Here is a 25417-nt window from a genome sequence, read left to right as displayed (position 1 = left end):
CTCCCTTCTTTGCTTCCTCTCGAACCCGCTTCCTGCTCAAAAGCACCTGCGGTAAAACTCAGACAGGCCAACAGCTCACCCAGCGCCCAGAAGCTGGCTAGGGCTGCTTTGAAAAGTGGTGGTTCGGGGGGAGGCTCCCACAAAGCAGCTGCTTTTTGCAATTTAGTGATGGTCAGCCATCTCAGGATCAACATGGTGCCCTCCAGGGGCTTCCCATTCGGCGCTGATGGGAATTGTAGTCTGAAGTATTTAGAGGGCACCAGATTGACAGCGTCTGCCCTTGCATTTTTCAGGTCAGGCAAAGGAGGAGGACAGGTGAACCTCAGCTGGAATTGTGACCAAAGTTTCGCCTCATTTGAAGCAAGTTTGGGGGTTCTCTGCAGCGAGGTGGCTCTCAAAGTTTTGTTCATTCCTGAATTCTTTGCCCGGGTTTGAACCGGGGTCTTTGCATTTCTGATGGTCCAGCCTTGCTTTTACCAGTGGTTCCCAGAGTGTGCCATGAATTGTTACTGTTCTGAATTATATTGCGTTATTGCTTTCCTTAGGGACGAGGGTGGCGCTGTGGATTAAACCACAGCCTCTTGGACTTGCCGATCAGAAGGTCGGTGGTTCAAATCCCTGTGACGGGGGAGCTCCCATTGCTCGGTCCCTGCTCCTGCCCACCTAGCAGTTCGAAAGCACGTCAAAGTGCAAGTAGATAAATAGGTACCACTCCGGTGGGAAAGTAAATGGCGTTTCCATGCGCTGCTCTGGTTTCGCCAGAAGCGGCTTAGTCATGCTGGCCACATGACCCGAAAGCTGTACACCGGCTCCCTCGGCCAGTAAAGCGAGATGAGCACCGTAACCCCAGAGTCGGTCACGACTGGACCTAATGGTCAGGGGTCCCTTTACCTTTTATTACTTTCCTTAGTGGGTTGTGCAAACCGCTATTTTGAATTGTGCTTTTTATAGGATCAAGGGGGCTGATTTTTTGAATTTACGGAAAACTCTTTTCCAGATTAACAACTGCCTTGCGCCATTTTTATGGGGCTTGGGGGGAAGTGACTGGCTCAGGTGTTTTCATGGATCGAAATTATGTATTTCACAAAATTTATGCACTAGTTGATTGTGGCGGGGTGTGTGTGAAGCAGTTTACAGAAAGATAAAAGGAAGAAAAATATATCGAGAGAGATTTTCAGCAGCGGTTTGAAACATAAATGCTAAATCCACACCAACTTTCTAAGCACCTGGTTTTTAGCAGGCGCCAAGAGAGTACCGTGAATGCAGGTATCAAGGGGCAGGGAGTTCCAAAGTGCACAAAAAACAGCCGAGTTCCTACAAGTCGAGATAGTGCATGAAAGCTCTGCAAATCTGCAAGGGGAAAAGGCAGCACAACCTGGGCTGTGGGTCTGGCCTTCTTGGGGACGGAGGGGGCCGCATCTGTTGACACACCAAGAGCCATTGAATCGGAGCGTGGAGAGCGGGGCACCGTCGCCAGGGCAACCTCCACGCGCCAGCCACGGCCAATCCTGGCTGATTCTCCCTGCCTTTGGGTAAAGGTCACTTGAGTCATTCCTAATGGGGCTGCTTTTGCCTTCGGTTGGGTTATTGTTGTGTTTGCTCGTTCTTCTTTGCCGTCCTTTGGCTGGGAGGTCCGTGACGTGTGCCAGGGGACGAAGACCTCCTTTGTCCAGGCTCTGGAAGATGGCATGGGGTGGGATCGCCGGGGAGGGGGGCAGGGAAAGCCAGTGGCCCACCCCCCAACCGTTTGCAAGCTTGCATTCCCGTTCCCTCTTTGCTTCGCGCTTCCCCACCCGCAAAGGATTGCAAAACCTTGGAAGACCTTTAATCTCCATTATCTGGACGGCTGGTATTTGAGGCTTTGGCAAACCTCCCTTCTTGGAAAGGGATCTTGTGTCCTGAAAGTGTCTATACAGGGCTGGATTGAGGTTTGATGAGGCCCTCAGCTCCTGATGGTAACTGGGCCCTTTCTATGTCCAGCTGTCCTTTGTCAACAACAAATTGTCCCCGTTTTTGTGTTGCATATACAGTGGTACCTCGGGTTAAGTACTTAATTCGTTCCGGAGGTCCATTCTTAACCTGAAACTGTTCTTAACCTGAAGCACCACTTTACCTAATTGGGCCTCCTGCTGCCGCCGTGCCGCTGGAGCACAATTTCTGTTCTTATCCTGAAGCAAAGTTCTTATCCTGAAGCGCTATTTCTGGGTTAGCAGAGTCTGTAATCTGAAGGGTATGTAACCCGAGGTACCACTGTATGCTATATATATGTAGGGGTGCGGGTGGCGCTGTGGGTTAAACCACAGAGCCTAGGACTTGCTGATCAGAAGGTTGGTGGTTCGAATCCGCTTGACAGGGTGAGCTCCCATTGCTCGGTCCCTGCTCCTGCCAACCTAGCAGTTTGAAAGCACGTCAAAGTGCAAGTAGATAAATAGGTACCGCTCCGGTGGGAAGGTAAACGGCGTTTCCGTGCGCTGCTCTGTTTTGCCAGAAGCGGCTTAGTCACGCTGGCCACATGACCCGGAAGCTGTATGCCGGCTCCCTTGGCCAGTAAAGCGAGATGAGCACCGCAACCCCGGAGTCGGCCACGACTGGACCTAATGGTAAGGGGTTCCTTTACCTTTATATGCTATATGGTCACTTATGGAACTAATAAGTACCTAAAGATATCTAAAGCCATTTGCACATAACAAAATATATATTTTATCAAAGTAACTGTTGAACTGAAATACAACTAAGAAGTATATACCAGTCCATGCAGAATGTAGGCACTCTATATATAGAAAGGAGCAAACGTGAAATTTGAGGGAGCAGGTTAGCAGGTGGGGCCCATGACTTATATCATAGGAGCCGACACAACACAAAACACTGTTGCTGGATGTAGGTTTTATTTTATTAGTTTTTTATCTTATATTTTGGAAATGTACATCCAGGTGTGTTTTTTTCCTTTAAATTTTTTTGGGGGCCCCCAAGAGAGTGGGGCCCTAAGCTACAGCTTGTTTAGCTTATACGTAAATCCGGCACTGTATCTATATGGCGTGGTTTCTTGTACAAATATTGCGGCACATGGGAGCTCCGCTTCCTGCATGGCAGAGGGTTGGACTAGATGGCCCCTGGGGAACCCCTTCCCACTCTGCCATTCTTTGGCAGAGCAGTACTGAACCTGGGACTTTTCCACAAACAGAGCCCACCTTGAAATTCTTTTTTCCATTCCATTCTCTTTGCTTTTGATGCTCCCGATTGTTCTCGGCCAACTGAGGATTTAACGGCTGGCTCTCTTTCGAAGCCCGAAAAGGGGCCCCAAAACAACTCAAGGAGGTTCCCGACCACTCCTTTAAATAAATGCTATTGATTTTTCAACAGGCACAAGAAAAAGAGGCCAGAAAAGGCCAATTTCTAGGCAGACTGTCCCTGGATCAAGTGACTCAGTTTCTCAATAGTTCTTCTTTTAAGTTCTCAAAGCTCTTAACCCGGCTCAAGGTTGTCATCTGAACTGGCCAGATGTTTACCTGAGAATCGATCGCAGTCAGCCCATCCTTTGAAAAACAAGTCTTGCCCCAAAATGGCAACTAGATGTTGCGTTTTGGCAACTGCAACCTAGGTTTAAGGAGCCATTTGGCCCCTGACTTGAATACCTGAGTTTCTATCTCTGGCCACAGCTAGCTGGGTTTCATGGAAGATAATAAAAATAAAAATAAATTTTTATTTATACCCCTCCCTCCCCTGCCAGAGCCAGGCTCAGGGTGGCTAACACCAGTAAAATTACAGTAAAAACATAAGGGGGGGATTAAAATACAGTTTAAAATGCAGCCTCATTTTAAAGGTAGCCCATAGACACTCAATGGCTGCTGCCCTTCCTCCACAGCTGGGAACTGCAGGAGGGGAGAGGGGTCTTGGGTTCAAATCCTACTTGAGGATTTCCCACTGAGTCATCTCTTTGGGAGAACAGGATGCTGGACTGGAAGGGCCATGGGCCTTATCCAGCAGACTCTCCTTATGGCCTTAGGCTATGGCAGCTTTCCGCAACCTGTTTTGGAGCACAGCTGGGATGGCCAGGAACACCTGGAACGCACCAAGCTGGAGTGTGTGATTTGGGATAAGGACGTTTCAGGGGCTCCTCCACCACGTCCTGTGGTCTGTTGCTGGAATGTCGGTGCCTGTTTCTAAGCGCTCCTCTGTTTTGAAGAACTGGAGCTTAAAATTAACAGGCATTTCCTGCGGGAACATTTTTTTTTCCTTTTGGTAAATATCCAGACCGGAGGAGAGCCTTGAGCCGCACATTCCCTTCACCCAGTGAAGCCACAAATCTATGACTATTGTTCCCAGAAAGCGCCCCAGGTCCCTGTAGTCTCTGCATTTCATCTCCCACAAGGTTTCTCCTTTTCTGGGCTTGCCAATATTAGGCAAGTCCACCCGGATTTGGCAAGGTTACCTGCCTTTCACCTCTTTTTTAGCTACTGTTGATTTTAATGATCTTTGGATCGCCCCTCTTTTTGTCATGATTATTTAGATATTTTGCTTTATGTTTTTGTCAGTGGCTGGGAGGTTTTCTCACATTCAAGCCTGTGTTTCAGGGGGTTGGGCTGGATGTCCCTCGGGGTCCCTTCCAACTGTTCTTCTTCAGTCACACCAAAGGGGAAAAGGAGCCACCTGCAGCCCGCTCCCCTCCACAGACTTTTAAGCCAGCCAAGTCCAGTTCCCAAATATGCTGGCTCTGGGAAGTGGCTGAGAAGCACTGTGTGGCTCTTGGGAAACACATTTGGCCGACCCGACTTTCTAGACGGCTTCCAAGGGTGCATCTGGAAATGAAATCAATGCATATCTGATACCCTAGTTTTCAAGTTGCAAAGGTGGCTTAAAAATGGACGAAGGAGTAAAGAGCAAGTTTTGCTGAATCTGCAGTATAGAAGGATGGTTTCTGTATCGCTGTTAAAACTTAAGACCCCGACAACTGAAAGGCAACATGATAGAAGTAGATAGAGGTGCCTCAGGGCTCTGTCCTCTCCCCCATGCTTTTTAACATCTATATGAAGCTGCTGGCAGAGATCATCGGGGGGGGGGGGTTGGGCTGGGTGTCCATCAATATTCGGATGATACCCAGCTCTACCTCTCTTTCAAATCAGAACCAGTGAAGGCAGTGAATGTCCTGTGTGAGTGTCTGGAGGCAGTTGGAGGAAGGATGGCGGCTAATGGATTAAGGTTGAATCCTGAGAAGACAGAAGTACCGTATTTTTCGCTCTATAACATGCACCCAACCATAACACACACATAGTTTTAGAGGAGGAAAACAAGAAAAAAAATATTCTAAACAGTGGATGTATGATATTTGTGGTTCATGCTGTGGCCACAGACATGTGATCTGACGGTGAGTTTGGGGTAGCCCAATGCAAAAATCCTGAGGATCCATGTGGATCCATGCTTTGTAACCACGTTTTTGCACCACTGCGGCCCCAGGCAACAGTGGGTGCGTGATTTTTTTGGTGCAGGCTGTAACCATGGACATGCTATGTGATCTGATGGTGAATTTGGGGTGACCCAGTGCAAAAGTCCTGAGGATCCATGTGGATCCGTGCTTTGTAACCAGGCTCTCTGTCCTTCTCTTCTCCCCACTCAGTGGCTCTCCCGCTTTGCTGTTTCAAAGTGAGCAAAGCGAGCCACCGAGGAGGGAAGGAAGGGGAACCATGGATCCTCTGCTCGCGACTGCAGCAGATCCCCCCGCCATCCGTAGACACATGCTCCATAACACGCACAGATATTTCCCCTTACTTTCTAGGAGGAAAAAAGTGAGTGTTATGGAGCAAAAAATACTGTTTTGGGGGGGACAGGTGTGGCGGACTCCCTGGTCCTGAATGGGGCAACTGTGCCCCTGAAGGACCAGGTGCGCAGCCTGGGAGTCATTCTGGACTCACAGCTGTCCATGGAGGTGCAAGTCAATTCTGTGTCCAGGGCAGCTGCCTACCAGCTCCATCTAGTATGCAGGATGTGACCCTCCCTGCCCACAGACTGTCTCTCCAGAGTGATGCATGCTCTAGTTATCTCCCGCTTGGACTACTGCCATGCGCTCTACGTGGGGCTATCTTTGAAGGTGACCCGGAAACTACAATCAATCCAGAATGCTAGACTGGTGACTGGGGGCGGCCGCCAAGACCACATAACACCAGTCCTGAAAGACCTACATTGGCTCCCAGTACGTTTCCGAGCACAATTCAAAGTGTTGGTGATGACCTTTAAAGCCATGTAAACGGCCTCAGCCCAGTAGACCTGAAGGAGCGTGTCAGGGAACTGACATCTAAAGCGCCGGAGGCGCAAAGGCTCACTGAGGGTGAGAGAGCAGTAGCAGCGGAAGAGGGAACCAGTAGAGGGCGAGCAAGAACTCCAAGGGAAAGTGAGTCGGAGGGATGGCTCAGAGACGCTTCAAGCGAAACCAGTGGGGAGGTCTCAGGACCTCCTATAGGGACACCCACACCTCGACGGAAACTGTCACGCCGAGAGGCCAGACGACGTGTTTCCGTTAAGGAGCTTTTATGTTGGAAACGTTTCCGAAAGCAGCCACTTTCGGATACTACTAGTGATTGACGCAGCCATGCTGGAGGGGCTCCGTCACAGGCAGAGGTTTGAAAGCCTGATCAAACTCTGAGGGACTTGCATTTTACGCACAAGCAGCTCATCGTCCCATCACAGCAATCCGAAAGTCACCGAAAGCCAGCTTGTGCAGGGAGAGGCATCATGAGCAACCCAGCCGAAACCGGGGGAGCAGGAGCAGCTGGAGGAGGTCCAAGCCTGGAAGACAGGTACAGGGCGTTGGAGATCCAGTTGGCGCTGCAAACGGCGAGGCTTGAGGAGAGGAGGGCGCAGGATGCAGAAAAGGGAAAGGAGAAAACCACCCCGCTAGCCAGAAAGGTGCCAGGATTGGTGCAGAAATTCGGGGGGGATCCCAGGAACTATCATGCCTTTAGAACAGAGATGCAATACGCTCTAAACTTGCAGTTTGATGACTTCCCCGACGAGGAATCGCGAGTGGCGTATGTGATTGGCCATCTCGAATCCGGGGCGAAAGATTGGGTTAGACCCCTGATGGCAGCGAATAATGAGATCTTAAAGGACACGAGGAAGTTTTTTCGTGCCATGGACCTGATGTTTTCCAGCGATATTGAGCAGGGGGTGGTGCGAAGGCAGTTAATGGCTTGCCAGCAAGGAAGCAGATCTGTCCGTGAGTACTGGACTGAATTTACCATGTTGATTCACAAATTGGGGTGGGATCTATCGGCGGAGCCCATCCAAATGCTTTTCGAAGAGGGGCTTTCTTCAACCGTCAAAGATGAGCTTTCCCGGGGCCCCAGGGCGGAGTCTATGGACCAGTTAACCAAATCTGCGCTGGCCATAGGAGCGCGCCAGGAGGCGAGGGCTATGGAAAAGCGGGAAGGGAAAGGAGACCGTTGGAGGGAGTTCCGCATTCCAGACATTCCAGAGCCACCTTTCCCGCCGGCAGAGCCGATGGAAGTTGGAACAGCGCGGGCGCGCGCAGTTTCAAATCCCAGTGAAGGGCGGAAGAAGGAGGGAAAGAGCGCCAAGAGATGTTATCTCTGCCAACAGCCAGGGCACTTTGCCAGAGTTTGCCCACAAAGAAAGGAATGGCAAGGGATGGCAGGGGCTGTTGGGAAAGAGGAAGAGGAAGGCAAGGAGCAAGTAAAAGCCAACGCCTGGCTGCAACCGTTGGGGCACAGCAGCCAGGCCAAAGAGCAATGAAAGTGCCCATGCCAGAACCCCCCAGACCCGCTTTAGTGATAGAGGTGTTACTAGAACTGCCAAACGGACACCCACTAAAGGTCAAGGCGCTTTTGGATTCAGGCAGCTCCTGTAATTTCATGAGTAAGGAGTTTGCAGCTGAGCACCAGATACAGACTATCCCTTTAAGTAACCCCTTGCAGGTGACTACGATTGACGGCAGAGAGCTGTTGGGGGGAGAAGTTAGCCAACAGACTGTCCCGATGATAATGAGAGTGGCAAGGCACACCGAACAGATAGCGTTTAATGTGGCCATCCTGGGAGGAGCGCCCATCATTTTGGGGATGAGCTGGCTGGCGCTACACGATCCGCTAGTGGGCTGGCATCAGAGGGTGGTCTCCTTTGGGTCAGCGCATTGCCTAGAACACTGCAAGGAGGGGAAGATTTCGGGAGGAGACAGAGTCACCCTAGCGGGGATGGAAGTGATGGACAAAGGGAAGGTGCCCCCGCAATACGCAGATCTGAGCAACGTATTCAGCGAAAGGGAAGCAGACAAACTGCCACCGCATAGACCCTTTGACTGTCAAATCAACCTACTCCCAGGGGCCCAACTCCCAGTAGGCAAGCTGTACGCCATGTCAGACAGGGAGATGCAGGAGCTGAGGGAGTTCATTGACAAAAACTTGAAGCGAGGTTTCATCAGAGAGTCCCGAGCGGTGGGGGGCAGCCCAGTGTTTTTTGTGGACAAAAAGAACACAGACAAACCGAGACTGGTGTGTGACTTCAGGGCCCTCAATGCAGTGTCGGAGCCCCTGGCTTTCCCTATGCCCCGGATTGATGACATTTTGACCAGAGTAAGGAAGGGAAAGATTTTTACAAAACTGGACCTGCGGGGGGCGTACAACCTGATACGCATAAGGAAGGGAGATGAATGGAAGACCACCATGTTTACCCCTTTGGGAGCCTTTGAATACCTCGTTATGCCCTTCGGTCTCCAAGGGGGCTCCGCGTGTTTTCAAGCTTTTATAAACCACGTTCTGGGACCTTTGCTCTACAAGAATTGTGTGGCCTTTTTAGACGACGTGTTGGTGTATTCGGAAAATGAGGAACAGCATGTGAGGGACGTTCGAGAAGTGTTGGGCAGGCTGCAAGCCAACCAGCTGTGGGTGAAACTGGAGAAGTGCCAGTTTCATACCAAGGAGGTGGAATTCCTGGGGTACCGCTTGTCAGACAAGGGATTGGCCATGGATCCAGGCAAGGTCCAAGCGGTACTGGAATGGAAGACACCGAAGACCAAGAAGGACGTGCAAAGATTCTTGGGATTTGGGAACTTTTATCGGAAGTTCATCAAGAACTTTGCCCACTTGACGGCGCCCATCACCGACTGTCTCAGCAGCAAGAAGAAATTTGTTTGGACGGCAGAGGCGGATCTAGCCTTTGAAGAACTGAAAAGGGCTTTCGCCTCGGAAGAACAACTTCTGCATGTGGATTTACGAAAACCCATGAGAGTGGAAACAGATGCATCAGACCGGGCGGTAGGGGCGGTCCTTCTTCAACCGGGGAGGAGTGCGTCGGAGTGGAGACCGTGTGCATTCTTCTCGCGGAAGCTGAATAAATCCGAGAGAAATTACACGGTGTATGACAGGGAACTTCTTGCCATTCACGAAGCATTCCGGAGGTGGAGACATTTATTAATTGGGGCACAACACAAGGTGCAAGTGTGCACCGACCACAAAAATTTAGAGTATTGGAGAACAGCTCGAGTGCTCAACCAACGACAAGTGAGATGGGCACAGGAATTCTCCAAATTTAACTTTGAGATTTGTTATGTGCCAGGCCCAGAAAACGTCAGGGCGGACGCGCTCTCACGCAAACCAGAATATTGGGAAGGGGAGGAGGTGATCGAAGAGAGACATGTCATCCCTGAGGACCGCTGGGTGTGTGGGGCGGCGATGGTGGGGCAACGAGAACTGGTGGAGGAAACGGAAAATGATGAATATGCCCAGGATAAGCTCAGAGGTCTCAGGGGGGAAGGCGAGAGCCCCGGAGGTTTTGAGGAAAGAAATGGGGCATTGTATTACAAAGGGGCACTGTATATACCCGAAGGTGAATTGAGGGGGAGAGTACTCAAGCAGTTGCATGATAGCCCCACAGCGGGACATTTTGGGCAACACAAGACCATGTGGTTGGTTACCAGGGAATTTTGGTGGCCTAAGGTGAGGGAGGATGTAAGGGAGTATGTAAGAGGGTGTGACCAATGTCAGCGAGCCAAAGGGGAAAGAAGGGCGCCGGCAGGGTTATTAGAACCTTTACCCACACCAGAACGGCCTTGGGAAGCGATATCAATAGATTTTATGACGGATCTGCCAAGGTCCAAGGGAAAGACAGCCATCATGGTAGTAGTAGACCTGTTAACTAAGATGTGCCACTTTGTAGCATGCTCACATGCAGTCACAGCGGAAGAAACGGCGAAGTTGTTTGTGGAACATATCTTTAGGCTGCACGGGGCTCCCTCGAGGGTGATCTCAGATAGAGGCAAACAATTTACTTCCAGGTTCTGGAGGAAGCTCATGAGCTTGCTACACGTGGAAGTCAATTTTTCAACTGCCCGGCACCCTGAAACCAACGGGCAGGCGGAAAGGGCAAATGGCATTCTTCAACAATATCTTAGGTGTTATGTCAATGACAGAGAGAACGATTGGGTCGAAAAGTTGGCGTTGGCAGAATTTGCCTACAATAATGCGGAGAATGTGTCCACAGGGATGAGTCCCTTTTTGGCTAATTACGGGTGTCACCCCAGGGCATTTCCAGGGGAAGGAGGGGAGAGATGGAGCGTCCCAGCGGCCGAACATTTTGTAGAAGAGATGGAAGCCATCCATCAGCAGCTCCAGCTCAACTTAGAAAGGGCTAAGGCACAATATAAGAAGCAGGCAGACAAGAACAGAAGGGAAGGTGAAACCATAAGGGTGGGGGATCAAGTGTGGTTGTCAACCCAAGGGTTGCCGTTCAAAGGGGGGTGTAAGAAACTGAGACCCAGAAGATTGGGACCCTTTGAGGTGATTCAGCAGGTCAACCCGGTAGCTTTCAAACTCCGATTACCCAATCACATGAAATTGCACCCAGTGTTCCACAGGTCGTTACTGTCACCATACAGGGGAGGAGGTGAAGGGGAGCACGTCAGGGGACCAGCCTTGGAAGAGAGGGAACGCCGCAACCATGTAGCGGAAATCCTCGATTCCAGGTGGAAGGGAAATCAGGTGGAGTATTTAGTGGCGTGGGAAGGGGAACCGGAGTCAGAAAACACCTGGGTAAGTGCGCAGGAAGTCAATGACGAGGTTTTAACAGAAACGTTCCATCAAAGGTTCCCGAGGAAACCTCAGCCGATAGCAAGGTTTAGGAGGGAGTATTTCGGCACCACAGATGAGGAAGAGGAAATGGAAGGGTTCGCGGAGTCAGAGTTGGAAGAGGGAGTGGACTCTGATGACGAAGAGTACCTAGAGAGTAGGAACAGCAACAAGTGGAAGGAAGTGTTCGTGACGTCGGAAGATGAGGGAGGTTCTTTCAAGGGTTTTACCTCCTCACCGCCAGTAGGAGAGGAGACGGGAGGGGGTGAAGGGGGCCCTGGAGGGGAGGTGGATGTCAGGGAACTGACATCTAAAGCGCCGGAGGCGCAAAGGCTCACTGAGGGTGAGAGAGCAGTAGCAGCGGAAGAGGGAACCAGTAGAGGGCGAGCAAGAACTCCAAGGGAAAGTGAGTCGGAGGGATGGCTCAGAGACGCTTCAAGCGAAACCAGTGGGGAGGTCTCAGGACCTCCTATAGGGACACCCACACCTCGACGGAAACTGTCACGCCGAGAGGCCAGACGACGTGTTTCCGTTAAGGAGCTTTTATGTTGGAAACGTTTCCGAAAGCAGCCACTTTCGGATACTACTAGTGATTGACGCAGCCATGCTGGAGGGGCTCCGTCACAGGCAGAGGTTTGAAAGCCTGATCAAACTCTGAGGGACTTGCATTTTACGCACAAGCAGCTCATCGTCCCATCACAGAGCGTCTCCACCCCCATCGTTCTGCTCGGACACTGAGGTCCAGCTCTAAGGGTCTTTTGGTGGTTCCCTCATTGCGAGAAGCCAAGTTACAGGGAACCAGGCAGAGGACCTTCTCGGTGGTGGCGCCTGCCCTGTGGAACGCCCTCCCATCAGACGTCAAGGAGATAAAGAACTACCTGACATTCAGAAGACATCTTAAGGCAGCCCTGTTCAGGGAATTTTTAAATGTATGACATATTAGTGTATTTTTGGTATTTGTGGAAGCCTCCCAGAGTGGCTGGGGAAACCCAGCCAGATGGGCGGGGTACAAATAATAAATTATTATTATCATTATTATTATTGAGAAAAGATTTCCTTGTGCTCTCCCAACACCATAACTTGTAGGCATCTAATGAAGCTGAATGTTGGGACATATTTTCAAAAAAGGACTTCTTCACGCAGCGCAGTTGACCTATGGAACTCCCTCCCACAGGAGGCAGGGATGGCCACCAACTTGGATGGCTTGAAAAGAGGAGGAGACAGACAGACCTGTAAAGAAATCAGAAGCTTCTAGAACATAGTATATGACGAGCTTAAAAGAATCTTTAAGTATCACTTTATGAAAAATACAGAAGGAATAACAGACGCAGGTATAGCAAGAGGAGATCAGAAGATATTCCTCTATGCCACAGGAGCGGGAAGGATCCTAAGTGCTAAAAACTGGAAAAAATAAACTGTGCCAACAAAAAGGGAATGTCAAGACAAATTGTTAGAGTATATTGAACTGGCTAGATTAACAGAGGCAATTAGAGATCACACTAGACAAGAGTTTCGAAAAGCCTGGGGAAAATGCAGAGAATACTTCACAAAACAGTGCCCTAAAATTCAAAGCTGGACTTGTTTGATTAATGTCTGCAGGAGACTTTGTGGATATCTAAGTTATAATTAGAAAAATCTTAATAATTATTCATAAAGGAAGCAGCTTATAAGAAGTAAATAAGGAGGCCAGATACAGGATAAAGGAAGTATTTTATTTGCTTGTTTGTATTGTATGTTATGCTTATTGTATGGTATGTTATGTTCATGTTTACTGAGGGTGGATTTCTGTATTGGGAGATGGGGAGTTTATGTTATGTTGTAAATAAAATTTCCAATGGAAAAAGGGGGGGGGGAGAGGATGAGACAAATTGGTGGGGAAGGAGAGGGCTACCGATGGCTACCACGAAAGATGACTTTGCCCTGCCCTCCAAAAGCTGGAGGCAGCGATGATTCTGAATCCCAGTTCCTGGGAACTGCAGGACAGGATTGTGTTGGTCTTGTGCTCGAATCCTGATTGCTGCTTTCCCAGGGGCGTCTGGTTGTGGGAACAGGATGCTGGCCTGGAGGGGTCTCTCCACCCCCTTCCCCAAAAGCAACAAACAGTCCCTGGTGCCTCCTTGCACATCCTTCTGCGCCGCTTCTCCCCGGGGAGCGTCAGCAGCCAAGGAAGGGGCGTGTGTGGGGAAGAGGAGAACAAAAGGCCTGGGAGGGCATGAGAGAAGGCGAAGGGCAGGGGGAGAAACAAAAAGCCGAAGCGCGCTCTCTCCTTCCTGCCTCTTGCCTGCGTGTCGCCCCACAGGCCTTTTTCTACTTAAGGATGGGCAAGGGGGCTTCTCGGAGACCCGCACTTTGCAAAGTTCATGCCAGCTCTTGATAGCAGCAGTCAAGGAGGGGGGTGGGATACAATACGATACGATAATTTTTATTGTCATTGTCCCATACAGAACAACGTTTGTTACGTTCGGTTCAGGTTATGTTCTTTCAGGATACGTCCCGCAGCGACCTGGAAGTAACAGAACGGGTTACTTCCGGGTTTCGCCGCTTGCGCATGCGCAGACGCTCAAAATGATGTCATGCGCAGAAGCAGCGAATCGCAACCCACGCAGATTGTGTTCTGCTCATGTTGCGAACGGGGCTCCGGAATGGATCCTGTTCACAACCAGAAGTACCACTGTATTAAGATTATAAGTTTATAAGGACGTGCGTGAACAAGTATTAAACAATGAAACCAAGAGGGAGAGGGGAGGGAAGGGAAGGGAAAAAAGAAAGAAAAAAAACACCAAAGCAAAATAAACATATTTGACTTCCGATTAGACTCATTGTATTATTATTTCTACAGTTTTTTCACACACAGTTCCAAATTATTGTATTTCTTTCTTTGTTTTCATCATATGTCCAGAAAAACATTATGTTTGTTGTTTTACAAGGATCATTCTATTTCTGCCAGGAGATGTTTGTTATTGTAATACTTTTCCAAATATTCTTTAAAGATTTTCCTTTCTTTCCGTACTTTCTGTTTTGGATACCTTCTAATTCTCCCTGTCATCGTAGCCATCTGTAGAGATTCTATCAATTGGACCTGCCACTCATTTATCGTAGGTGTTTTGTCACTTTTCCAGTTTTTTGTGATTAAGATCCTGGCTGCTACTGTTGTATACATAAAAAATGGTGTATATTCTTTTTTGATTTCTAGTGACATTATTCCCAGGAGAAAGGTTTCGGGTTTTTTCTTCAATGAAAACTTAAATAGTTTTTTTTAAATTCATTGTAGATGTTATTCCAAAATTCTTTCATGGCTGTGCATTCCCACCACATGTGCATTTATGACCCTATGCCATCCTTACACCTCCAGCATAGAATCTCCTTTCTTATAACTTATGGGTTCATAGAATCGTAAATTTGGGAGGGACCCCTGGGTCATCTAGTCCAACCCCCTGCAATCCCAATCAACCAACTTGAACCCATTGGTTCAGGTCCTACCCCCCGGAGCAGGAGAAGACAAGCATGTTCCCTCTTCCATGTGACAGCCCTTGAGATATTTGAAGATTGTTCACTCATCTCCTCTCAGCCTCCTCTTTTCCAGGCTAAATGTACCCAGCTCCTTCGACCGTTCCTCATCAGGCCTCCTCTGCACACCTTCCAGCTTGCTGGCACCCTTCTTAAACTGTGGCACTTTTGGGTGGTTGTTCCGTTTTGAAGAGATGAGCCTTGCTCCAAATGTGTGCCAAGGGCAAATCAGTGCTCCTTTTCTTAAAGTCACTAAAATAAATAACTTTTGCCCCTGGTTCCTCGAAATTGCTCTACATGTTCCGCTTTGCGACTCCCTTGCGGTGTTTGTGTGAAGTGGAGATTTGTGCATTGCAAGGGAACTCTGCCTGTTCCCTCTTTCTGCAGTTCCTTCTTCCTTGTGTCTTTGTTTTTTTATTTTTATAAATTTTTATAAGGTTTTACAATTTAATATTCAACATATTTGACACATAAAAGAAGAAAAATAAAAAAGGGAATTTCCCCCCACCCTGTGACTTCCCTCAACTTCCCCTTCTGGTTCTTTAAATATATTCTACTTCTGCTTAATTTTATCTTACTTTCTATGATTTTTTTTTGCTAAACGCTCTTATATTCTTAGCATTTTGATACCAAATTTCCTTTCAAATTACATCTTGCACTTAATTAACTTCCATACTGTTGTTTCTTAACCATGCACTTACTTTCTTAATTGTAAGCGTTTACTCAAACCCTACTAGTAAGTCCCATTGCTTACACTGTTTCTGTAGATACAGCATAAATGCTTCCCAATCTTTTTTAAAGTCTCTACAGTGGTACCTCTGGTTGCGAACGGGATCCGTTCCAGAGGCCCGTTTGTAACATGAAAAGAACGCAACCCGCAGCGGCGCATCTGCACGGGTTGCGATTCGCCACTTCTGCGCATGCGCTTGAAGTCATTTTGTGCATCTGCTCATGCGCGAGCGGCGAAACCCAGAGTTAACTCTTTCTGCTACTTCCGGGTCGCCGCGGGATGTAACCTGAAAGAATGTAACATGAAGTGGACGGAACATGAGGTATGACTGTATTGTCATTGTCTCTAAGTTTTCCTGTAAGTTTCGCCATTTCTGCATATTCCATAAGTTTAACTTTCCATTCTTCCTTCGTTGGTATCTTACCGTCCTTCTATTTTTGGGCTAGTAATATCCTAGCTGCTGTTGTGGCATACATAAAGGACTTCTTCCGCTCTTTTGCCAATTCCTGTGCTACAATACCTATCAAGAAAGTTTCTGGCTTTGTCACAAAAGTTATCTTAAAGTTCTTCTTCAGTTCATTATAGATCATTTCCCAATAGTTTTTGATTACAGTCATACCTCGAGTTGAAGTAGCTTCGGGATAAGCATTTTCAGGTTGTGCTCTGCGGCGACCCGGAAGTAACGGAGTGTGTTACTTCCGGGTGTTGCCTCATGCGCAGACGCTCAAAATGATGTCACGCGCATGCGCGGAAGCGGTGAATCGCGACTTGCGCAGACACGAGTTGTGTTCACTTCAAGATGCGAATGGGGCTCCAGAACCTTCTAACTCTTTAGAAGTTACCTTCTAACTCTTTACATTTCCAGCACTTATAAGAGTTTGTTCTGTACATTTTTGTAAGTTTAACAGGAGTCATGTACCATCAACTTCCTTGTGTCTTGGGAAGAAGTTCTGAGTTCTGGGATGATAAGTTGCACTCCTCCCTCACTTTCTCCGTTCTCTCTTTTCTTTCAGTGTGCCGAGATTTTGCCGTCCTCGAGGATCACACTCTGGCCCACAGCCTGCAAGAACAGGAAAGTATGTCGCGCCTGGCGGGTGAAACTGGGTTCTGCGATGTGCATTTAACCGTTACTGTTCTGAACATTCTTGTGTTTTGGTCTCACGCAGACGGCTTTTCTGAATAATGTTTTTTATAGGATGCAAAACCAAAAGGGGTGGAAACCCCAATTCTTTCCTCCACCCTGCGGAAGGGGCCAGCGAGAGAGCGGGGTCCCCCTTGGGCTGCAGCCAAGAGGGTGTTTTGGTCCTCCCAGACCCGTGGCTGAATTAAATGTGCCCGTTCTTGTGCCCTCTTGCAGTTGAGCATCATTTGGCGACCAATGTGCAGCGCAACCGGCTGGTGCAGTATGACTTGCAGATGGCCAAACAGCTGCAGGAAGAGGAGGACCGCAAGGCACGGGCCCGGATCCAGGAGCGGCACAAAGACCTGTGAGTGTGTGGGATGCGGGGGCCGTTTTGCTTCTGGGCTGCCCCCTCCCTGGTTTAGCTGGGCAGAACTGTATCATTTGTATATAAATTATATTATTTCACCTGTGCCCCTTTTAGAATATTCCGGGGGGCCCAGGAGTCCATATGGCCCCTGGTTGAGAAACACTGCGCTGAGGGTTCAAAAGTTGCGCCGGAAGAAAAAGTTGCATGAGTTGTTTTTTCCGTTTCTGTTATGAGAGTGTTTCCCGTCTTGGTCGCTCATCTCTCAATGTGAAGCCGGGGTCCTGGGCTGCATTTTCTCCTTTCTCTCCCCCCCCCCCAATTCTCTCTCTCTCTTTTCCCACGGACTCCCACCCCTCACCTTTCTCCCTCTGCCACCCCCTCCCCTTTGTCTCTTCCCAGGGAGAGGCAGGACTGCGAGATAGCTCAGGAAATTCAAGTCAAGCTGGTCATTGAGGCAGAACAGCGGCGTCGCCAAGAAGAGGACGATGAGGTCAGCGCTTTGGTGTTGTGGGCAGGGAGGAAAGTGACTGATCTGGGGCCAAATCTCACGTCTTTAAAGGAAAGCGGGGGGCGGGGGAGAGAGAGAGAACTATCGCCAGAACACAGACGTTGATTTTTGACTTGCAGCCGTGCATGTCGAAAACAAGGCTGCCAGGAACTTGCCCCCAATAATGAATATTTCTAGGTGCAGGGAGAGTTAGGGGTCTGTTAAGCTGTGTTTGCTGCTGCGGAGGAACCAGCAGGAACCAGCAAATCGAAAGGAAATTTCATTGCATTGCAGAGGGGATGGAAAGGGTCTTCAAGCCCAACGCTCCCTCTCAAGGTTTCAGGTGCCCCTGGGAAGCCCGATCAACAACTCCTTGTCTCTTGTTACGTTGCGTTCGTGTTTCTGTATAGGCTGCCTTCCAGCTAAAAAATCCCCCAAGAATCAACAGATGCAATAATGCAAATGCAAACAATAGAAATTTGAAGCATGTCAATGGTAACATGTGTGTAGGGACCTAATAGCATCTAGCTTATTTTTAGTTGCTGTTTTGTCAGTACTGTTTTATCACTTAAAGGTAAAGTAAAGGGACCCCTGACAGTTAAGTCCAGTCGCGGATGACTCTGGGGTTGTGGTGCTCATCTCGCTTTACTGGCTGAGGGAGCTGGCGTTTGTCCGCTTCCGCAGACAGTTTTTCCGGGTCATGTGGCCAGCAGGACTAAGCCGCTTCTGGTGAAACCAGAGCAGCGCACGGAAACGCCGTTTATCTTCCCACCAGAGCGGTACCTATTTATCTACTTGCACTTTGACGTGCTTTCAAACTGTTAGGTTGGCAGGAGCAGGGACCGAGCAACGGGAGCTCACCCCGTCGCAGGGATTCAGACCGCCGACCTTCCGACCAGCAAGCCCTAGGCTCAGTGGTTTAACCCACAGCGCCACCCGTGTCCCTGTTTTATCACTTATAAAGGCCTTATTGATTTGTTAATCATATGATAAGTCCCACACTGCAGTTGTGTTTAGCTTATTGTTTTAATTGTCAGTTTGTTAATAGTGGTTTAAAGATTGCAGTTGTTTTGCTGGTGATTTTTAAAATATATATATAATATGATTTTACGCTGCACTCGCCACGTTCTGCTGTGTTACTGTTATCTGTAGGGTATAATCCGCTTTGGGGTTTGTTTGAATGAAAAGCGGCGTTAGAAATACAATCCATCCACCCCTTAAAAGCCAAACACACCCATGCTCCTGTCCAAAAAGGCAAAATAATAATGATGATGATAATAATAATAATAATAATTATTATTATTATTATTATTATTATTATTATTATTAATAATAATAATAAAATAAAAATAAAAATTATGCCCCACCCATCTGGGTGACTCCCAACAGAATATTAAAAATACGATAAAAGATCAGACATTAAAAACTTCCCTAAACAGGGTTGCCTTCAGATGTCAGGTGGTTGTTTATCTTTTTGACATCTGGTGGGAGGGAGTTCTGCAGGGCAGGTGCCACCACCAAGAAGGCCCTCTGCCTGGTTCCATGTAACCTCACTTCTCGCAGGGAGGGAACCACCAGAAGGACCTCGGAGCTGGACCTCAGTGTCTGGGCAGAACGATGGGGGTGGAGACGCTCCTTCAGGTATACTGGACCGAGGCCGTTTAGGGCTTTAAAGGTCAGCACCAACACTTTGAATTGAGCTCAGAAACGTCCTGGGAGCCAATGCAGGTCTTTCAGGACCGGTGTTATGTGGTCTTGGCGGCCGCTCCCAGTCACCAAAGAACTGGCAAGAACGTTATTTGCGAAATTGCCAGGGTTTGACCTCCTTCCTTCCTTTAGGACATTGCTCGGATCCTGCAGCAGAAGGAGCTCCAGGAGGAGAAGCGTCGGAAGAAGCCCCACCCGGAGCCCTTGCAGAAGAGCACTTACGATGAGGGATACTACCCAGAAAGCAGAGGTAAGCGGGACGTCCTCTAGATCCAGGTGGTTTTGGGGTCCTCACCGCAGACCCAGAAGGCTCTGCATTGCATCTTCGCCTTCTGGCCTTCCTGCCCAGGAGGTTTGGTGTCTGCTTGTGGGTCGCAGCAGACGCCAGAGCTGCCTCCGCCAGGTCTGAACGATTCTTTGAACTCTGCTGAGTTTCCAAAACCTCCGGTGTGCCTGTGGACCTGTTGCTGCTACTGCCGGGGCTGCAGGATGTTCCCCTCTTCTTTCTGAGCTGAGCTTTGCTTTGAGAAGCGCAGGTGGTCATCTTGGGGGCTGAGGGGTGTGCTTCAGGTGGGATGTGGGGCTCTCACGTGGCTCCCGACCCCGCCGCAGCGGGGGTTGAAACCGTAAGGGGGAGCCCCTCATATTGTGGACCCCCAGGGCTCCTCTAGCCCAAGCCCCCCCTCACAACGCAGACCTCTCCACTGATGTCGCCCTGTGCCTCATCCTGGCAAGGTGTGTTCTCCCGCTCTAATTCTGGGAAATCGCTGGAGGTTTCTGGCATGACGAGAAATGAATTCTTGTTGGAGGAGGACGGATGCAATGAGAGCTGGACGGATCCTGAATCGGGGACGCTTGCAGGACTGCCTTTCTGATCACCGCCAAATGTGGAAAGATGATTGCTTCGGACAAGAAATTGCAGAGGCTTCTCTTCTCTGAAATGCTTTTGCGATCAAACACGGTGTGATCCTGAGGTTTTCCGTGGGCACCAAATTGCTGATTCGCTTTCTGGTTGCGGTGCCTCTGCCTCGCCCTCTTTCGCACATCTGCACAAACCTCTTTTCCTTCAGCTTGCGTCTGTCGGGAAAGCAGAAAGTTCTTGTAGAGGCCTCTTCCTGCTTGTTGCTGCTCAGAAACCTAAGAGGAAATTGCTGGATCAGGCCAGAGGGAGCTCCTCTAGTCTAGCATCCTGTTCTCACTGTGGCTACTCAGATACAACAATGCCATGCCAGCACAAGAGTGAACTCTCCTCCTCCGTGAGTTTCTCTCATCCTCTTTTAAAGCCATCAAGGATGCTGGCCATCTCTGCCTCTGCGAGAGGGAATCCTAGAATTGCAGGTGTAGAGCCGGGCGATATCTGGTTTTCAACATCGCGATAGATCACCAGCTAAACATCGCGATATATTGATATGTCACAACGACTGAAGGATGGAGCTATGCACAGGCATTGTCGGGCTTCGTGGTTTTTCCTGTATTGTGAATTTTGACGACGCCCGCTCTTGTGATTTGCTGCCCGCCTCACGAGACAGGGGAGAGTTGAGGTGGCAGAGTTAATGGGCTGCAGGAATCGAGAGAAGCCTTAGCAGGCTTCACGGTTTTCCCCACAATGTGATTTTTGCAGCGCACAAAATTAGGAAACTGATATCACAATACAGTGGTACCTTGGTTCTCAAACTTGTTCTGTTCCGGAAGTCCGTTCCAAAACCAAAGCATTCCAAAACCAAGGCACTCTTTCCCATAGAAAGTAATTCAAAATGGATTAATCCGTTCCAGACTTTTAAAAACAACCCCTAAAACAGCAATTGAACATGAGTTTTACTATCTAAAAAGACCACTTGAAAGCAATAATCACACAATCAATCAATCAATCAATCAATCAGTAGCTGAATTGGGTTCTACACAGTCACAAAAGCAAAACAAAAAAGCCACAAAAACAAAAACACAAAATAAATAGCAAAACCAGGCAGACCTCAGTGTAACACTCAAAATGGAAGTCTGGCGCTCAAACTGGAACACTGGCTTCCAGGTTTGCAGTGCTTGGGTTCCAAGTTGTTTGAGTACCAAGGCGTTTGAGAACCAAGGTACCACTGTATGGGCTTCAAACCAGTTTTGGATGATATATCAATATATCACCCAGCCCAATAGGTCATCTAGTCCAACCCCTTGCAAAGCAGGGAGTTCCATAGTTCGTGGTGGGTTTTCCCACCCAAGTGGAGGAAGAAGGGCAAACCCCACCCCCCATTCCCCTCTAGATCTGTGCTTCATCTTAACAAGGCAGCCTCAACCTGCCAAATATTCCTCCAGCGCAAGCATCTTTTGCATGCGAACTAATAATGCTTCCTTAGACTAGAGTGGACTCAAAATATCACATTAGCCTGCTAACCCAATACAGGCACCTTCCGCTTTCGTCGCCATCATCACCCACCTCTCCTGCCACCGGGGATGGAGATCCCTTTAGCAGGAGTCGCTGGGGACTGAGCCCGGGAGCAGGGCTTGAATGATGGCCCCTCTCTCCAGTGAAGGGGGCCTGGGGTGCCCTTTGAGCTGCCATGGAGGTCCAGACGTGAGCCAGAAAGGGCAGCGGGGAACCTGGTTTTCACCTGCTGCTTTCCAGCACGCTTGGCAGCCCCTGAACACCACCCCTCTGGGACACCCCTCTCAGAAATAAAATAATTAACATTAAAAACTTCCTTGAACAGGGCTGCCTTCAGATGTCTTTTAAAAGTCTGGTAGTTGTTGTTCTCTTTGACATCTGGTGGGAGGGCGTTCCACAGGGCGGGTGCCACCACCAAGAAGGCCCTCTGCCTGGTTCCCTGTAACCTCACTTCTCGCAGGGAGGGAACAGCCAGAAGGCCCTCGGAGCTGGACCTCAGTTTCCGGGCAGAACGATGGAGGTGGAGATGCTCCTTCAGGTAAACTGAAATCCAGAGCCCCAACTCATGGGGAGAGACCGCAGCTCAGGGTTAGAGCACCTGTGTCTCCACCTGAAAGCAAATACCACCCAAAGATCATCTAGCCCAACTTGCACCCCGCAAAGCAAGAGGCAGTGGGTGACTTGGAAGACGCCCCTCTCTGCTTGAGACCTTGCCAGTCAGAGTAAACAGTCAGAGGATCGGACTCTGTATTCCCCCCCTCCCCAATTTTTTAAAATTAATTTTCCAAAATTTTGAGCAAACAAACAAACATAGATCTGAACTATACTTAATCCAATCTTAGTAACATTGTTAAATGACGTCCTCAAACCCCCCTGGCTGAATTTCAGTGTATATCATTGTAACAGTTTTCCAAAACCAATTTTCTCATATAATTAACTTAATCACTTCACATCTTACTTTGTTTTCATTTTGACTTTAAACATATTGTTCTCCAACATCACATATTTAAGTCCTAAGACTATCTATTATTTGCAAGTTTTTCCAATTAAGTTATCTTAACATACAGTGGTGCCCCGCAAGACGAACGCCTCGTAAGACGAAAAACCCGCAAGACGAAAGGGTTTTCCGTTTTGGAGGCGCTTCGTAAGACGAATTTCCCTATGGGCTTGCTTCGCAAGAAGAAAGCCCATAGGGAAATCTCCGGGGACCTCTTTTAAATGCTAGCGGTGGGGAGCAAAGCCTTCCCCCCCTCCGGCCTTCAGAAGAGGTCCAGGAAGGCCGGCGGGGGCCAAAAGGCTTTGCTCCCCACCGCCAGCATTTTAAAAGCAGTCCGGGATAGCAGGGAAGCGCTTCCCGCTATCCCCGATGGCTTTTGAAGGCAGGCGGGGGGAGCAAAGACTTTTGCCCCCCGCCCGCCTTCAGAAGAGGTCCAGGACATCTTCTGAAGGCAGGCGGGGGGCAAAAGTCTTTGTCCCCCCTGCCTGCCTTCCCGGGGGCTTTTAAATCGCCCCGGGACAGCGGAGAATTCCTCCGCTGTCCCGGGGCGAATTCCTCCGCTGTCCCGGGGCGAATTCCTCCGCTGTCCCGGGGAGATTTTAAAATGCTGGCAGGCGGCAGCGAAGCCTTCGCTGCCGCCCGCCAGCATTTTAAGATTGCCCCGGGACAGCGGAAAAGTCTCCGCTGTCCCGGGGGCTTTTAAAATGCTGGGGGACGGCAGCGAAGCCTTCGCTGCCGCCTGCCAGCATTTTAAGATCGCCCCGGGACAGCGGAAAAGTCTCCGCTGTCCCGGGAAGGGAGGCGGGGGGGGAGCAAAGACTTTCACCCCCCGCCGGCCTTCAGAAGAGGTCGGGGGACAGACTGTCCCCGGACCTGGTCTGAAGGCGGTTTCCATAGGAACGCATTAATTGATTTTTAATGCATTCCTATGGGAAACCGTGCTTCGCAAGACGAAAAACTCGCAAGACGAAAAGACTTGCCGAGCGAATTAATTTCGTCTTGCGAGGCACCACTGTATTTAACTAAATAGTCTTTGAATTTCATTCATTCCTCCTGGTACTCCTCCTCCTTCTGGTCACAGACTCTTCCAGTCAGGTTGGCTAGCTCCGAAAAGTCCATCACCTTCATCTGCCATTCCTAACGATCGGACTCTAATTAAGGCAGCTTGCAATCTGCAGCATTAGCTTTGCATCTTTTGCATGCTTTTCCTCATCCGCCTCTGAGCCTCCCGGCCTTTCCTCTGTTGCTGCTGCTGCTGCTCCTTCTGCCACCCCCCTCCCCGTTTGCATGCCATTACGTGGGCCATTAACCTGTGTGTCACTAACCCATCTCGCTTGTTTGTCTCGCCCCCCACCCCTTGCTCAGACCGCCTGTGCGGGAGCCCCCGGGAACAGGCTAGACCTCGCCGAGCCCGGAGCGGCGAGAGGGAGCCCCAGAGGCCCAGGGAACCCCGACGGGGACCCCCTCTATTGTCCGAGGGGCTGGACTTGGAAGTTTTGGGGAGCTCCTCGGAAGCGAGGCAGGCCGGAGGCGGCCAGAGGGAGAGGCAGGACAGGAACCAGAGCGGCCGGGAGAGGCCTCGGAGGCCTCCTTCGGACATGGAGGAGGAAAGCCGCCGGGATGGAGACCGCCGGGGCAGGAAGCCATCCAGCCAGGAAGGACATTGGCGGCCCTCTTCTCTCGCGCTGGACGGGGAGGTCGAGCCCCACGCAGGTAGTGGCATGGGGCCGAGAGAAAGGCGGCCAGGGAGCCGAGAGGGTTGCCGCCGGACGCCCCCTTTTCCGCTGGACTGGGAAGACGAGAGGGTGCGTCTAGAGAGCGATGGCCGGCCCCGTAAGCCCCGGGAGAGGCAGTCCCCTAGCTCAGAGAGGTCCCTGCGGCCGACACACCTGAGCACCGACTGGGAGGAAAGGCCCCGGCTGGGCCGCAGCTGTTCCCCAGACCCGGATCGCCAGAGGCGACCACCCCGCCAGGACCGGGAGTCACCCAGGCCCCCCTCCCGCGACCCCAGGTTGCAGGACCTGGAAGCACCCCGGAGAGGCGGCAGGAGGGACGGAGAAAGGGAACGTCGCAACGGGGCAAGCACCTCACCCGCCTCGCACTGCGGGGAAGACCTGGGAGCCGTTGCCCAGCGCCGTAAGGATTCAGGTAACAAGGCGCCCGCGGTGGGCACTGATTTCTGGTGAAGGCATCCCTGCAAAATCTCTCCTCCTCTGGTTCTGTCAGAATTCAATTTAATTTACGCAAGCTTGGTTCTAATTTTAGCCTGTTGCTGTTTTAACTTTTCCGAAGCTTATTGTTGGCTTTTCTCGGCGGTGATGTTATGGCTTTTATCTTTTTTTTTTCTGTAAACTTCTCTGAGATGGTGTTTGCTTGTTTTATTGACAATCGAGCAGTGTGTACATTTTACAAAATAAATAAAACGGTTCCTGCATAGGCAATCCACTAAACACACACCGGGTAGAAAATTCCAACTTCATTTGCGTGAAAGTCTCTGGCTTCAGGTAGGAACACGTTAAATGCAAATTTGTGCGGCTTTTGTTTCTGTGGGTTGCTTTTTAAAAAAGCAAACCATCAGAGTCTAATTCTGGCCCTGTTAGTAATGTTCTGCATATTTCATATGTGCTGGAGAGCTGTCAGATTCCAGCTGAAGGAAACTTCCGTCATTCTGAGATATATATATATATATATTATTTAATCTGTCTCTGTTTGGCTTTCCTGGTTCATTTTCCCTCCAAGCTGAGACGGAGGACAGTCTTGAGCCTGAAAACAAAGGCCGTTCTGTCAGACTGGGGCGGAAGGTGCAACAGGCCTTATTTTTCCAAACAGGAGGAAAAAATTAGGCGTTCTTGTGCTCCCATGCCTACGCCAGATTTGCTGCAGGCCAAGCGCTACGCCAGATTTGCTGCCGGCCAAGCGCTAACAGATTGCAAACCAACTTAGAACGGTCTACTTAGGAAAATCGTATTCCTGCCGCGATGCTTTTCCTGGTTGCGCAGTGACATTTTAATCGGCCGCTATATCTTGAAAACGGCTCTGCTTTGGACGGTTTTGCAACA

At 49.7% G+C, this 25417-nt stretch overlaps 1 protein-coding gene across 2 annotated transcripts in view; it reads left to right on the top strand.

Moving 5' to 3' along the window:
* CCDC50 (coiled-coil domain containing 50) overlaps positions 1–25417 on the top strand; it is a 46763-nt gene that overhangs the window by 9547 nt on the left and 11799 nt on the right. Inside the window, exons 2-6 of one of the 2 annotated variants that reach the window (XM_081911087.1) lie at positions 16317–16379; positions 16661–16790; positions 17193–17283; positions 19120–19237; positions 23724–24506. In XM_081911087.1, coding sequence (XP_081767213.1) covers positions 16317–16379; positions 16661–16790; positions 17193–17283; positions 19120–19237; positions 23724–24506 — 1185 coding nt within the window. The remainder of the gene's footprint in view (positions 1–16316; positions 16380–16660; positions 16791–17192; positions 17284–19119; positions 19238–23723; positions 24507–25417) is intronic. The other variant, XM_081911088.1, reaches the window with a different exon arrangement.

Source organism: Podarcis melisellensis (assembly GCF_964234715.1).
Source record: "Podarcis melisellensis genome assembly, chromosome: 5".
Lineage (NCBI taxonomy): Eukaryota > Metazoa > Chordata > Lepidosauria > Squamata > Lacertidae > Podarcis > Podarcis melisellensis.
Note: the sequence above shows the minus strand (reverse complement) of the source record. Positions and strands in the feature narration are given on the sequence as shown.